The sequence below is a fragment of the Schistosoma mansoni genome, chromosome 3, assembly GCF_000237925.1.
Source record: "Schistosoma mansoni strain Puerto Rico chromosome 3, complete genome".
NCBI lineage: Eukaryota > Metazoa > Platyhelminthes > Trematoda > Strigeidida > Schistosomatidae > Schistosoma > Schistosoma mansoni.
In genome coordinates this window covers 22203116-22219065 of record NC_031497.1, presented here as the reverse complement: position 1 = coordinate 22219065, position 15950 = coordinate 22203116, and the positions used below count along the sequence as shown (strand labels likewise).

Below are 15950 nucleotides of genomic sequence, written 5' to 3'. Positions count from 1 at the left end.
AGTAATTAATAGACTGGGTATAACTCACGAATGGTAAATCGTATAGTAATAGTCTATGAGTCAAAGCCAAAGCTTATAATGAAAGGAACACGAATATGAATAGTTTAGTTACTTAACAATTATACAATAGGAAATATGCGTATCATAGTGGTCCATAAATAGTTCTCAAAAGTTACCATTCATAATTCTCTTCGGGATATAACAGATACTTTGCGAGATTTAATTATATTCACAAATGAATGTACACGAATTAGTAAATACCTAAATTAATTTCATGTTAGGTACAAATATCATTTGGATTTTTTCAATTAAATGAATCTTTATTTCCAACTTATTATTATTAACATTAAAAATCTGAACAAAATAATGAACGTCCGATATTCTTTATTTTTAATCTTCATTTGTTTTAATTAATTTATAAGCGTCGAATAGACAAGACCCTAGTAGCAAGAAAACTGGGTTCTTGGTATTCGATCTGACCACTTCCAACCTCCATGTTACCTTAATATATATAGTGCACGCAGTGTCGAGCCACCTAGACTGGTGGCCACATTGCAACTTGATCGATAGCATTCGATCAGCACTAAGGACTTGACACGCATGAGATTGATCACCACCCAGTGATCAATCAATTGTGATAATGTTTTATATAGTTTGTTCAGTCTGTTTCAAAATTATTCTGTTTGATACACCTCTATGGAAGTGATGTGAACCCTTCCATTAAAAACAACATTAGAATGAGGCTTTGACATTAACAGACTTTCACATAGTTCTATAAACTTCAGTAGATATCCGTTTAATATCAGTGTTTTTGGTCAACTCATTATCAGTGGCATAAACGAAAATTAAAGAACAGTATACTAACTTGTGTTAATGATCTCCAATCCATATTTGCGCTACCCAAATAACCATTTTTGGTATCAACTGACCATAACTTTGTATGCAAAATTCCTTGTCCAACAAGTCGATGAAAATCAAGCCATCTAATTTGAGCGCCTAAAAAGAATACAAGCAATGTAAACGAAAATAACAGTTCTCACTTCTCTAAAACCTTACTAAAAATAAAGCAAAACTCAAAAATTGACCTTTACAAATACATCTTCTTCAGTGGAAAAATCAAAGACTTATTATAGGCTAGCTTATTCATGTTGCTTAACAGATAATGGTAATTATTATCATCATTTTTGGTAGATCTCGATACACTTGACAATGTTACCACAAATATTAATATTCGTTTCCTAAATTCAACTAGCTATTTGCAAACGTATAAAATATTGAAACCTACCAATCCATAAGGATCTTTTAAGTGATTTCATATGGAACTGTCAAGTAAATAATAAGTTGATACATAATTGTACGATAATTTATTTATTCATTTGGACACATAAATAATGGTACAAGGTAACACTGGATATATATGCGCCACACAACAACAATGAGATTGGGAAGAGAAAAAGAATGTGTATAAGAAAAAGGTACAACCAGAAAGAATTCTTTCAGTTAAAGAAGTTACGTTCACTTTTATGAAAAAAATGAAAAGTTACAGCAGGATCGCCACTGACCTACTCTGAGTCATGTTTGATAACGTCTCTAGCTACTGTGTTGCACCACCTCTCGGACTCCAATCAGGGAGTCGTAAAGGACCGACAGACCCAAATCGTGTACAGCTCTCTTTCATACCACGACACTGTATCATACACTGACCACCTCTCCGCTTTTTCTAACCAGTCCCGAATTCGGCAAATAATGCAAGACATGGAATTCTCTAGGACGACATTCGTAGAACATGTCCAATCCACCAAATTCGGTGGTTGTATGCCCTAACCCTGCCTGAGGTGTTTGCTTTTAGGATGTTAATAAACTCAGACACACCCTTCTTCAATAAACAATCCCAGAGAACAGTCCTGTCCAACGAATCGAAGGCAGCCCTGATATCAAGAAACACTACGATTGTTGGCTTGCGATAAGTATGACGGTGTTCTAACATTTGGCGGAGGGTGAAGATATGATCAATGCATCCTCGACCAGAACGAAAACCAGCCTGCTCCTCGCGAGTCAATCGTTCTCGGGTTTTAAACAACCTACGAAGAATGACAGAAGCCAATAGTTTGGACGCAATCGGAAGTAGACTTATCCCTCGATAGTTGTTACAGAAACTATGTGAACCTTTTTTAAAGACAGGGACAGCTATAGACACGTTCCATGATGTTGGAACACTCTCAAGCTCCCAGACCTTTGTAAACAACGTTATCAGTTCCTTAACCAGAAAGTCACCACCATCGTTAAAAATAGCCGGCGGTGAGTCATCTGGGTCTGATGATTTGCGGGCCCCTACATGCCCTGACACGGTTGAGTGGGGAGAGCCCAGTCTCTCTCTCGAAATGCTCTCACATGGCCACGTGTATATAGCCTCTTCCAGGGAACTCTTACTTACTGCCTTCTCGTGGCGGGGGTGTTGTCCACAAAATTGAGAGGACGAGAAGAGAATGTCCGACGCTTTAACGGGGCTGGTGGACACAGTGAATCAGCGTAAGGAAGTTAGGAAACCTTGATTCCAAACCCATGGTGCATATGGGACTGTATCTCCTCACGATGCTCCACTGCCTCGTGGGTCAGACATTTAGGTCGAAGGCTCTGGGTGTGGCCCCCTAAGAAAACCACCAACTTCCGTCTGGGCACCCGGACAGTATCACAGACATCCCACAAATCTAATGAGATGACAATTACTTCACGATAAAGTACACTTTGTAGAAAAACAACAATGATAAACCTAAAAGTTCTGCAACAACTGGACAGTCTAAAACGAAGACTGCATAAACGAATATTTATTCAACAAGAAGAATATCATTTATTTTCTGTATGAGCTTGAACATCAATTTTAACTCAGTATATGAACGAACACAATCTGATTCAAATACCAAGTAGATTGACCTAATTAAAAACTTATTATATTGTGTTAAGGAGATTGAAAACTCTAAAAACCGCATTGAAATGAAATAGTCCACCTATCAGTTACAGAGAGTATATCAATTTTTGGACAATGTCCATTAATAAATGGTATAAACTAGTGTTATGCAATTAAGAAATATCAGATACGAACAAATCGAACCTAGAATTTGATCATGTTAAAGACTGCTAAACAGTTTAGACGAGGAAGGATATAACTTTACATTGCTTTTAAATTAGGACAATTTTTTAACAGATTTTCATTCACAATTGAAATCATCCTCATAATAAAATGAAAAGTTTTATGCTGATATTATCAATCTGAGACACTAAAAAACTCAAACAAATTTAAATATTACTACTAATATCTTTATTTTTAAAAAAAAACTGAATTAGGAAATTTACTTCGTAAATAACAACCCTATATATATCAACAGCTAATAAGAAAAACTCACCGGATTCTGTTAAGTTCATCAAATCTGTAGAATTTGTTTCGTTTCCATTTTGGGCTATTTTCAGGTCAACGTTTTTTTTTCGACCAACTAACTTTTTTAGTATATTTGACCCCTTGAAGTTCATACATGGCAGAAATTTTTTTAAAAAAGTATTATTATTTATAAGCTTCGTCATACATTTGGTAAATATTCGCAATTAAAAGATTTAGATGGGCATGAGGAAGATTATATGAACTTAATAGTGAAAATCAAAATTAACCAACTCTCATTAGCTTGTTGTGTAGTTGGGTATGATCGAGAAAAAATTGCTTATCGTACCTAATATATAATTGGTAACTGTTGGGATGTAAGACGTGAAAGACCTTTTTTATTCATGAATGCAACTACACTTACTCAAATCATAGCACTAATTTTATTTTTGTTGGAGTGAATAACACAACTTTAATAGAGATGAGCTCCAGTATCCTGAGCGGACAAGTGGAGTATGAACTTAATGTTGGTCGCCGGGTACCATTGGACTGCATCTCTTAACGCTGCTCCACTGCCTTGTGGATCAGATCTTTAGGTCAACGGCTCAGGGTGTGACCTCCGAAGAAAACCACCTGCTCCAGTTTGGGCACCTGGGCAGTATCACAGCCCTCACACAAATCAAATGAGATTTGTGCGGCGCATATGTATATCTGGTGCCCCTTTGTACCAATATTTATGTGTTTAAATAAATAAAATAAACTGCTGTTTCCACAGCTGTTCGTATATCTTTCCAAGCAATATTTGGGTCAGCCTCGTTTACAAAACTGCCTAGATGTGAACTCAGTTGTTCCTGGAACTTACTTTTGGCTTTTCGTCCTCCAGTTTAATTCTAATGGGTCTTCTTAATGTAGTTTTTCTGCGTCCAGTGAGGCGCAAACAAATGCGTGCTCGTATTAAAGCGTGATCAGAGTCTAAACATGTATTCCAGTACGAGCGACAATCTTCTATTGAGCCTCTCCAAAGACGACTGATGTCAATATGGTCTATTTGAGTCCATTGTTGGTTTGGTGAAGATGGTCGCCATGTTAGGCGATCTCTCCTTATGTTTAAAGTTAGTGTTTGCTAAAAATAAACGATTGTCTGAGCATAGTTGCAACAGACGATCACCATTATCCGTTCGCTGAGACGGAATACTAAAATACCCAACTAAATGTCTTCCTGTTTGGTTCAAGCTACCTAATTGGGCATTAAAGTCACCCGCTACGAGTATTATGTCTGAGCGCCTAGCTTTTCGAAGAAGTTCAGAGAGCTTTCTGTAAAAGTCATCTTTCACTTCATCATGGCTGCAGTTAGGGGGAGCGTAGGCAGAAACGACGAAAAGGCAACGACATGTGTCCCTATCCTTCCGAGTTCTTACGGACAGTACAGTTCGCCGGACAGCACACAGGCGAATGTTATTTATTTATTTTTATTTATTTAAACACATAAATATTGGTACAAGGAAGCACCAGATAAATATGCGCCTCACAAATCTCATTCGATTTGTGTGAGGGCTGTGATACTGCCCAGGTGCCCAGACTGAAGCAGGTGGTTTTCTTAGGGGGCAACACGCGGAGCCTTTGACCTAAAGGTCTAGTCCACAAGGCAGTGGAGCATCGTAAGGAGATGCAGTCCCATGGTAGCCGGTGACCAACAGTTGGTTCATACGCCATTCGTTCCTCCAGGATACTGGAGCCCATGTGCACCATTGGTTTGGAATCAGGGTTTTCCAACTCCCCTAGGTGGATCCTCCACATCCACCAACCCGGTTAAAGCGCCGGACATTCGCTTTTCGTCCTCTCACTTTTGTGAACAACACCCCCGCCACGAGAAGGCAGTGAGTAGGACTTCTCTGTCAGAAGCTATATATTCGCGTGGCCATATGAGAGCATTTCGAGAGGGAGAGCAGACTCTCCCCACTCTCGGCCGTACCAGGGCATTTGGGGGCGAATGTTAACGGGGATCCATTCTAGTTGTGCTTGTTCTGCCCTCGTTTTAACTTCTATTATTTATCTAGACGTCAGTGTTAACTTCTATTTGAAGCTTTTTAATTAAAATATCTATCTTCAAAAAATACTCAGTACTGAAAAAGTTTTAACTTGAGCTACAAATTTCCTCATTAATTTCAGAACTGACGTTCAAAATATTGTAGTTGCTCATTGAAGTGTTCTACAATGATAAAGAAAGAAGAATTAGAAGTTTTTAAAATGGTTAGGTAAATGAGGTTAGTGAGTTTTGTACCTAGATAGTTTTCTCATAATAAAAGACATGGGACAGTGTTTTGCTGACTAGAATCGTTGGCCATAGTGACACTTGAGGAGGAAGCCGAAAGAGGAATTTTAGTGTTGAAAGTCGATGTAAGAGGAATAATAGAAATTGACGATAGAGATTGATTATAAATACAGTGATCTTGAGTGCTGTTATAGGTATGAGGGCACTTATCACTTCCCGGTTGCCCACACCGTGGAAAGGTCGGTCACACACGACCCTTTTATGGGTGTTAGCTACGTACTTGTTGGAACCTTACCGACGGAGACGGATATCCGTAGGATAAGGCGGGGTGTGCATTTTAGGGTCGACCTTTACTAAGGCAGCATCGCTGTTATGCTCGTTGTCTGAAGGGAACATCTTACTGCCGTCACACCTCTGTATTTTATTTATTTATTTAAACACATATATATTGGTACAAAAGGGCACCAGATACATATGCGCCACACAAAACAATGGAAGTAGGAAGAGAAGGGATGAAAAGATAAGGCGGACTAAAATGTACGACCAGAAAACTCTTTCGGTTAAGAAAGTTAGAACCACTCTTTATGAAGAAAGTAAAAGAAGGTTGCAGCAGGATCGCCACTGGCTTCTATTCTGAGCCATATCTGATAACGTCTCTAGCCACTGTGTTGCACCATCTCTCGGACCCCAGCCAGGGAGTCGTGAAGGACCAACAAAAGCTAGCCCTTTGCAGCTCTCTTTCATGCCACGACACCATGTCATACACTGACCTCCTCTCCGCTTTTTCCAACCAGTCCCAGAGTCGGCAAATAATGCACGACGTGGAAGTCTCTGGGATGACATTCGTAAAACATGTCCAAGCCACCGAAGTCGGTGTTTCAAGATGGTGACACCAATTGAATTATCGTCTCGGCGCCCGAACACACGATGCCGAACCTCTGCATTACTAACATGGTGTTGCCACTGGATGTCAGCAATCCTTCGGAGACAACGATGATCGAACACAGAGAGTCGTCTAACATCCTCAACTCGGAGAGGCCAGGTTTCACAAGCATAGAGCAAAACTGCTCTCACCGACGCGTTGTAGATCCGACCTTTTACAGCCAGACTAACATCACGAAGGCGCCAAAGATGGCCCAGATTGGCATAAGCCGCTCTGGCTTTCATTATACGTGCATCAATCTCATCACTCACGCCACCACCAGCACTTATATAGCTACCTAGATACACGAACTTCTCAACTACTTCAATCTGCTCACCATCCAGGGTGAGTACAGAATGAGAATCCTGCCAGTCTTGTAGGAGTACTTTGCACTTGGAGGGTGCAAAGCACATGCCGTACCTGCGGACACTGATTGCCAACTGATTAAGTGCGGATTGCATGCCTTGGGCATTATCGCACAGTAAGACAATATCATCCGCATACTCGAGGTCGAGAAGTCGTTCTCCAGGCAGCAGATCCACACCGCCATTACTTACATCCATCAGAGCTGTTTCCAGGATGTCATCGATGGCAAAGTTGAAGAGGAATGGTGAGATCGGGCAACCCTGCCTAACCCCACTGCTCGAATGAAACAAGGGAGAAAGGTGGTTGTATGCCCTCACTCTGCCTGAGGTGTTCGTATACAGGGCCTTTAAGATGTTAATGAACTTCTCAGGCACACCCTTCTTCAATAGACAATCCCAGAGAACAGTCCTGTCCAACGAATCGAAAGCAGCCCTGATATCAAGAAACACTACGATTGTTGGCCTGCGATAAGTATGACGGTGTTCTAACATTGGGCGGAGGGTGAAGATGTGATCAATGCATCCTCGACCAGAACGAAAACCAGCCTGCTCCTCTCGAGTCAATCGTTCTCGGGTTTTAAACAACCTACGAAGAATGACAGAAGCCAATAGTTTGGACGCAATCGGAAGTAGACTTATCCCTCGATAGTTGTTACAGAAACTATGTGAACCTTTTTTAAAGACAGGGACAGCTATAGACACGTTCCATGATGTTGGAACACTCTCAAGCTCCCAGACCTTTGCAAACAACACAGTCAGTTCCTTAACCAGAAAGTCACCACCATCTTTAAAAAGAGCCGTAGGTAAGTCATCTGGGCCAGGTGATTTGTAGCGCTTCAAGAGTTGGAGTTCCTTGCGGACTTCCGCCTCGTTTGGTGGATCAGTCGTCACCGGCCATGGGGGGCAGGACAAACTGGTTGATGTTGCCGGAGCAGCAGGCCAGTTGAACTGCCCTTCGAAAAATTCCGCCCATCGTCCAAGACGTCGAGAGATGTTAGTGATTGGCATCCCATCATCCTCGTAGATTGTTTCACTCACACCAGACTTCTTGCTGTCAGTGGCTCGGATGAGTTGGAAGAGCTTCCGGCAGTTACCAGATGCAGCTGCTGCTTCCATCTCATTAGCACGCTCCGACCACCAGGCTTCTCGGTCCTTACGCAAGCTTTGCCCGATTTCATTACGTAACAGCCTTCGTTTGTGGTCAAACTCACGGTCACCCGGAGTAGACCGACGGGCTTCGATCAGTTGTAAGGAGCCAGAAGAAACCCAGTGCTTGTAAGCGGGACGTTTCGCGAAGCCGCAAGCGGCTTTACTCGCCATTTTCATGGAGTCGTGAAGATGCAACCAATGCTCATCTATACTTTTCGATGGGATGGTAGCTAGCCTAGAGGCTAGCTCCGCTCGATACCTACTTGCAACAGAAGTTGCAGCCAGTTTACTAACATCGATCCGTTGGTGGTGGTCAACCCTTCGGCCACTGAAAAGTAAGGTGAGATTGGCGCAGACCAGGGCAAGATCAGACTCCAGATAGGTACTCCAGAAGGAGCGGCAGTCTTGTACACAACCACGCCAGCGGTAGCTGATCGTGATGTGATCAATCTGAGTCCAGGCTTGAGATGCAGAGGGAGGACGCCAGGCGGCACACCGGCGATGACTGTGCCAGAAGTTAGTGCTAACCAGAAACAGGTTGTGGTCTGTGCACAGTTGCAGCAAACGGTCCCCGTTATCTGTCCTGCGACCAACAAGTCCCCATCGGCCACCTAAACGACTCTCTTCTGTGCCTAGACGCCAGACCTGAGCATTCAAGTTTCCGGCTAATACTACAATATCTGTGGAACGCGCTTTCTGGAGAAGAACAGTTAACTGGTGGTAAAACTCATCCTTGATTGCATCCGGGCTGCAATCTGTCGGGGCATAGGCGGAGATCACGAAAAGACACCGTTTCTCACGCCGGTTTCTTCTCACTTTGATGGAACTTTCTAATCTAACAGCACATAACCGACTGTTAATGGGGATCCAATCGATTAGTGCTGCCTCAGCCCTAGCGCTTAGTACAACACCAACGCCTGCACGACCAGACGAAGATGCCACAGAGTCCCCGGATAAGCGCACGTGAAACAAGCTTTTCGAAGCGACAGATGGAGAACGAATTTGTAGTACTTCACTAGAGTCTTGAATACGGATCTCGGATAGACAGCAAACATCAACATTAAGACTTTCTAAAGACATAGCCAGCCCCATCTGTTGTCCGATCTGCATTAGTGTGCGAACGTTGAAGGAAGCCAGCTTGAACGGTGTACGTGGTTTCAGAAAGACTGCTTCAGTATTCGTAATCGGTGGAAGCATTCACTTTCAACCAGTGACTGGAGATCGTTTAGATAGGACAGAGTTTCCACCATGGGCGAGCTACTGCATAAGTTGGAAAGGAAGGATACACAATTTGGGAGTAAAGGGAGTGAAAAAGCGACGTAGTAAATAATAGTAATAATAACAATAATAATAATAATAATGGTAATAATAATAGTGTAAATTGTCTTGCTTCTAATATGAGCGAGAATAGTATCGTCAACAGAATTCATCATTTCATTTATTTGTGTGTGGGCTGTGATACTGCCCGGGTGCCCAAACCGAAGCAGGTGGTTTTCTTAGGGGGCCACACCCCGAGCCTTTGACCTAAAGGTCTGATCCACAAGGCAGTGGAGCATCGTGAGGAGATGCAGTCCCATGGTAGCCGGTGACCAACAATAGGTTCATTCACTATTCGTCCCATCAGGATACTGGAGCCCATGTGCGCCATTGGTTTGGAATCAGGGTTTTTCAACTCCCCTAGGTGGACCCTCCGTGTCCACCAACCCGGTTAAAGCGCCGGGCATTCGCTTTTCGTCCTCTCAATTTCGTAAACAACAGTGATGCCACGAGAAGGCAGTGAGTAGGACTTCCCTGGCAGAGGCTATATATTCGCTGGCCATGTGAGAGCATTTCGAGAGGGAGAGTGGACTCTCCCCACTCTCGACCGTACCAGGGCATCAGAAGTAAGACTTCGCCTTCGGACCATGGATTTGCTACTTTTAGTCTTACCACTCTTCGACAGACCTGACTGGCATGGTAGGACCTTGAGGAACGATTGTTCCAGCCAGTATAGCTCGATTGGTTCATCACGATAGGCAAGCCCGACCACCACGTCAAGGTAGCAGCAACGGTCAGGTATCAATACCAAGATTGGAATCGATAGTTTCAAATAAACTGAGCATTGGGTAGAGAGTTTCATGATTAATGTATGCATGATCATGTATACAGCCTACGCATTTTATGTTTTAATCAATGTTTTTGTGTAAATAAACCTAGATTGTTCACACGATGGATATTTAGTCTTATAGTCACATATATCTTAAATTTTAGAAAATTATTTTAATTGTAAATTTCTGATACAAGAGGTTTGGTAGGTCAGTGGTTAAGAGAATCGACTTTTACTTACAAGATCGCAAGACTGAACCCAACCCTCCACCCATATAGGTTTGGGAAACCAGGTAGTATCTATATCACTAATACTGAGAGTGTGGCTCGAAGTCAAGTACACGGACAAATACCGGGTAAGTATGTTAGCGAGACAAAAGTTTACATGCGACAAAGATGCTACCCCACTTTGAAGAAAGTTATATTTAGCACAATGACACATTAAACCTAGGTATTCATGTCTGGAGAATATGAGGAAATAGCTGTTCAGTTCAAGTTTAACGCAGATATTGTCTAGTTCTATTTGATGTCTACTGAAACTAACTTTGAATATGAATATTCGTAAAATTTGTCAGGATGTCAACTTAAAAACGTATAAATATACGGTGATTTTCAGAAATCCCGTAGCTCAGATGCATTAACTTGTTTACTCGATTGATGTGCATTAAGTGAGAAATACACAGGAAATATAATTTGAAAAATAATATAATAATAATATAATCAGTCAATTTACAGTGTAGCTACAAGTCTAAGTGGCTCAACATCACGAATTACGACATTTGGTGTTAAGTGGTTGGAGATAGTCGGGAGGAGACAAAGTTCGTGAAGGGCAATGAACAAGTATAGATATATATATATCTATACAAGTATCTATATAAGACAATTGTTAGAAATATGTTTAGGAAACTAGTAACTTTAGCCTACAAAATAAATATTCTTTTTGTTTGAATGGTTACTAAAAGAATAAAGTGTTTATGTCTAATTGCTGAATTTTACCAATTGAATGAGTCATGTTTTGAAATAATACAGCCAAAAGTAGTATAAAATTATTTGGCCTAAAAACAGTGATTACCTGTTCAGTAGCAGTAAAATTGAGTTCTTTATCTACGGATAAACTCCAGTAAAATGATGCAATTGAAATATTTTTCTTAGCAGAATCAATTAAAAGTTCCCATGCCATATAGGTTGATAGGTGTTTTGGAGAACCCATTGAAAATGTAACATTCTCTGGTATGCTTTCAACTAAAATAACATGACATTCATTATCACTCGCAAGCAAATCTATATATGATTTCTTTTGCATTAAATATTGGGATTCACTGCAACTTGGATAGTTTACATTTGACAAACATTTACATATTAAACAAATTAAGGTAAAAATAATCGATGTCCAATTGAAAGTCATTTTTGATTAACTGAAATTAAAAATATTAAAAAAGAAGTTATATGATAGGAGTTTTATCTGGAATTAGGTAAAGGGTGGCTAGCTTTTTTGTGTAATGTAAGCGTTTGAAATGGGTTATTAAGTCAACAGGCACCTGGTTCATAATTCATCAATTAAGACGTAGTTAGTTTTCACATCCGATCTACCTCATTAGACCAATTAATAATAATAATAGCAATAGTAATAATAATAATAAAAGGGTTGGGGAAAATTATTCTGAAAACCGAAATATTAATATTACAACAACCTGGCGAAAATGAAAGATAAATTTGCAATATATTAATGTGTGGAAGTGGGTAAGTTGTATCCCGATGAGAATAATGAATGGTAACTGTTGGAATCAATTTCTGGACTAATACTATACATATATTTTTACTGTATAATTGGTAAGTAACTAAACTATTCATATTGGTGTTCCTCCTATTACAAGCTTTATTTTGACCTATGAACTATTATTATACGATCTACTGTTCTTGAGTTATACTCAGTCTATTAATTACCGCCCCCCACACTCACAGCCACATTTGGCTAAATCTTGTACAAATGTTATTTTCTATTTTATGGCACGATGTGGTCTGTTTAATTGGTACATAAACTTAGTATGTTTGAAATATAATGATTGATACTGCAGAGGCTGAGATTGGTGTTCTGGACTTAACAGGCAGGGCTAGGCGGGAAGAAGGACCGATAAAGACTCTAGACTGCTCGTACGGTTTTATGCGTCATTGGTCCGGTCGATAGTTCACTGTTCTCTAACTGGCGGCATCGTCACGTTATAGATTAATAGGGCACAAGTTATAACAAAGTACATATGTTTTATTTATTATTAGCAATTTGTCTATTACTCCATTTTTTTATGGAATTATCAAGTCAAACTTCGATAACATACACTTATAAACCTAATAGGAGAATTTTCTTGAAAGTCAAGATAAGTGAAAAAAACAAACATGTCTCTCCAAAGCTTAGGGCTAAGTTGAAATGTTTTGTTACTTTTTGTCAGTTCCTCTAAAATTTATTGTCTATTTTTGAAAACTGCTCAGCAGTACTAATATTTCAAAGATCGTTTATTAGATGACCATTAAGCAGTCGGTGTTCAAAATGAGTATGATGACTTTTAGAAACAAGACAAGAAAAATGAATCTTTAAAATACTCTAAATGAAGTTTTCAGGATTTTTAATTTTATTTTGCGATATGCCAGTTTGCGAACAATTCGCAAATACGCTTTAATTCCCATCATTGAACAATAATTGGATGCTAATGAAGAAATCATGACATTTAACAACTTATAGGATCTATACCGTATTTACATATTGATTAATAGGTAAGTATTTACTTCAGACGTATTTTACAAGGACATAATTAGTAAACTTCAGCCAGTCATATGCAACGTAGAACGTAGCACCCTTTCTCTAACCTCAGCAGTGCTTACTCAGTGGTCCCAAAATAAACGATCAATGGTTCGGAAACACTTATGATTGAATACTACTAACCAACGAATATCCTCGATTATTAATGACCAATCATCAGATCTCTGAACTAGAACAGAGAGAACTGCTAAGAGGTAAATTTGTCCTGTACTTGACGTACGGACATCTCATCTAGGCTACAAGTGAAGTAAATCGGAAAAAGCCAACCGAGTATTCTGAATTCGTGCTGAAATTTTATCAAACACTAACTCATCAGAGCTGATGAAACGTTCAAGACAAGTGAAGTGGTCGACTTCCTCAACTACTTTACTCACTATCATCATTTAGGTGGTTGACGACGATTACTCCTAAGGGAAATTTTGCATTTAGAGGGAGATAAACACACTTCAGCCATGTTTTCATTGTTGACTAAGACAGTCAGTCATATAACTCCACATTTTTTCAGCGTCTTCACCAAACAGGACTGTATCATCTGCGTATTCTAAATCAGAATGTGAATCTCCTGAGAGAATAATCCTTAAAAAGTTAGACGTCATCGCTGGAAGAATGTCATTAACAAAGTTAATTAAGAATGGAGAAAGTAGATGATCCTGTCGAACGCACTTGAGGTTGACAATTTTGATAACAGACTACTGTAAGCAACTACTATAATCAACAGTATTCGAGTAGACAGGTTGTTTATCCTTAATGTACTCGTTTGGAACACCTATTGATGACATACACCATCATAAAACTTGTCGATTCACGGAATCGAACATTGCCTTGAAGCCAAGAAATATAATTATGATCGAGAGTCGGTTTCAGAACCTGGAAAAAACATACCAAAGAACACCTCTGTCATCAGAGTTGAACTTATATAATAAAGTTGCGATAAATATCCATAATTTGCTCGTATATCCTGGGACCACCGGGTAAGTAATGCAGATGTTAGGAAATGGGTACTATGTAAGGATGGCAAATCGATTGATGAAGTACTGAAACTTCATCAGTTGAGATGGCTGGGACGTGTTACGTATGCCCAACCACCGACTGCCCCGACGTGCAATGCTTTATGGTGTAGGAGTAGGTTGTAAGAAAGCTAGGGGCGGCCAGACCAAAACATGGCATAAATCCATGAAGTCGCTGACAAGTGGACTGGGCCATGTTGGTAGGTGTAGACTACCTGGTTGGGATTCGCGAGATGATAGCAACCGATGGTTAGAGACCTTGAATGACATGGCTCAAAATCGTTTGCAATGGCGAAAGTGCATTCACTCTTTGTGTTCTACCAAATTCTAATCTTCTGAATTCTTCTTTTTTTCTCTTTCCAAATTTATTTCGCCGTATTATACTCCTTCAATAACATCTTCAAACCTTTATCTTTCACATAATACTTATACTCTTACTACTTCTACCAATATGGGATTTGAATCGACAACTGTATCTCTGTGCTGATGTGGTATGGCAACTCGAACTGATGTACGTACGTACGAAGTTCTGCGTTGTAACTGACTGACTGACCATAATTTGCTAGTTCAGTTAAGACAGCAGCAAGAGTGAACGTCTTTTCACTCCATTAAACGGTAGTCATGATTCAATGAATCAAGTGAGCTTACAAATAGTAACTTATTCGCAGGAGTACTTACATTCCCAAGCGAAAGCACAGCTATCATTTGTAGTTCAATTCCATCTAGTTATGTCACTCTCACATTGGAGTGAGGATTTTACAAACAATTTTTCATTCATCCTATCTATATGCAGTGAGATCAAGTAACCGATCTGAAGTGATGTAATCTGAACGATTGAATGCGATTCTAATGAACTTCACATCAAATGAGATGGCCGTCCATAGTATACACTAATCAAGACTACGGATGAGTATAGTTAATTGCCAGCTAGGCATCGCTGAGCATAACCACAATGTGGATTTAATTGTGTATGACGCTGCAATAATACTAGCATTAAAAAAATATAAAATGCAATTCACTCACCTCCACTGATACGTATGAGCTAGAGGAATCATTGAAAACGGTTAACTGAATAAATCATTGTAATTATCGACATTCTTTTTTGATTGGTCTAAAACTCTAAAGGTTTGAATGGCCAACCAAAACTTTAGTTGAAATCCAGAGGTTTATTTCATTTGTTGACTTGAAATATTTAAGAATACTGTTTAGTGTGGTTTGACCTTGACCTTTCATCATAGACTTTGATGCCTCAAATCATGGGAATAAACAAAGTCTATCACTATGTAAGGTGTCATTACGAGTCATTGAATAGGCTCATTGATATCACTAAACTCAATAGCGTGAAATGGAGTTACTGTTATCTAGGGAGAAAATAAGGTATTCTTGGATTGACAGCTTAAGTAGGTTATTAATAAATGGTAGTAGTAATGTTATCTTTTCTCTTTCATTTCTAATAGTTTACACTTCATCCATTTAAAATATTTCTTGGTGATAACTTGTACCAAGAATTTTTATATCTTAATACGTGAATATATGAAATGTTTATTGCTATTGAAAAGTACATTCACTAAATTAGTGACTGACAAGATACAGTCCTAAAACATCAATGGGGAGATTCAAACAAACAATACTAAGTGAATTTAAACTTCACCCCATTACACAAGCAAGTGGCTATCATGACTCAGTGGCCGAGTGGATAACGCGATGGCGTTTGAAGCGAAAGGTACTGGGTTCGAGTCCCAGAGTGAAAATCAACTCTGAGGTACAGGTACATCCAGCTGACGAGTCTCAAATAGGACGAAACGCGCGTCCTGGATTCCACTGCTAGCCACTATCCATCTTTGCTTATCTTGCATTCACTAAATATTTACTAAAAAATCCATCAAACAAGAAATTCAAGGAACATAATTTGGTTCCGTAATCTTAGTTATCGACTAATGCAAAAAAAATGTAAAAAAGATCAAAAAA

At 39.7% G+C, this 15950-nt stretch overlaps 1 protein-coding gene and 1 non-coding gene across 2 annotated transcripts in view; one reads left to right on the top strand and one right to left on the bottom strand.

The window, feature by feature from the left end:
• The window catches only part of Smp_160830 (phospholipase d-related), a 26068-nt gene extending 11042 nt beyond the window's left edge, over positions 1-15026 (bottom strand). Inside the window, exons 1-4 of the mRNA XM_018799655.1 lie at positions 15006-15026; positions 11236-11578; positions 3402-3513; positions 866-996 (exon numbers count right to left, since the gene is read on the bottom strand). Coding sequence (XP_018651422.1) covers positions 866-996; positions 3402-3513; positions 11236-11568 — 576 coding nt within the window. The 5' untranslated portion in view covers positions 11569-11578; positions 15006-15026. The remainder of the gene's footprint in view (positions 1-865; positions 997-3401; positions 3514-11235; positions 11579-15005) is intronic.
• A 636-nt stretch (positions 15027-15662) lies between these two features.
• Smp_tRNA_02429_Pseudo_TTG.1.1 lies at positions 15663-15731 on the top strand. Its single transcript has one exon. It is a non-coding gene (tRNA).
• Positions 15732-15950: the final 219 nt, after the last annotated feature.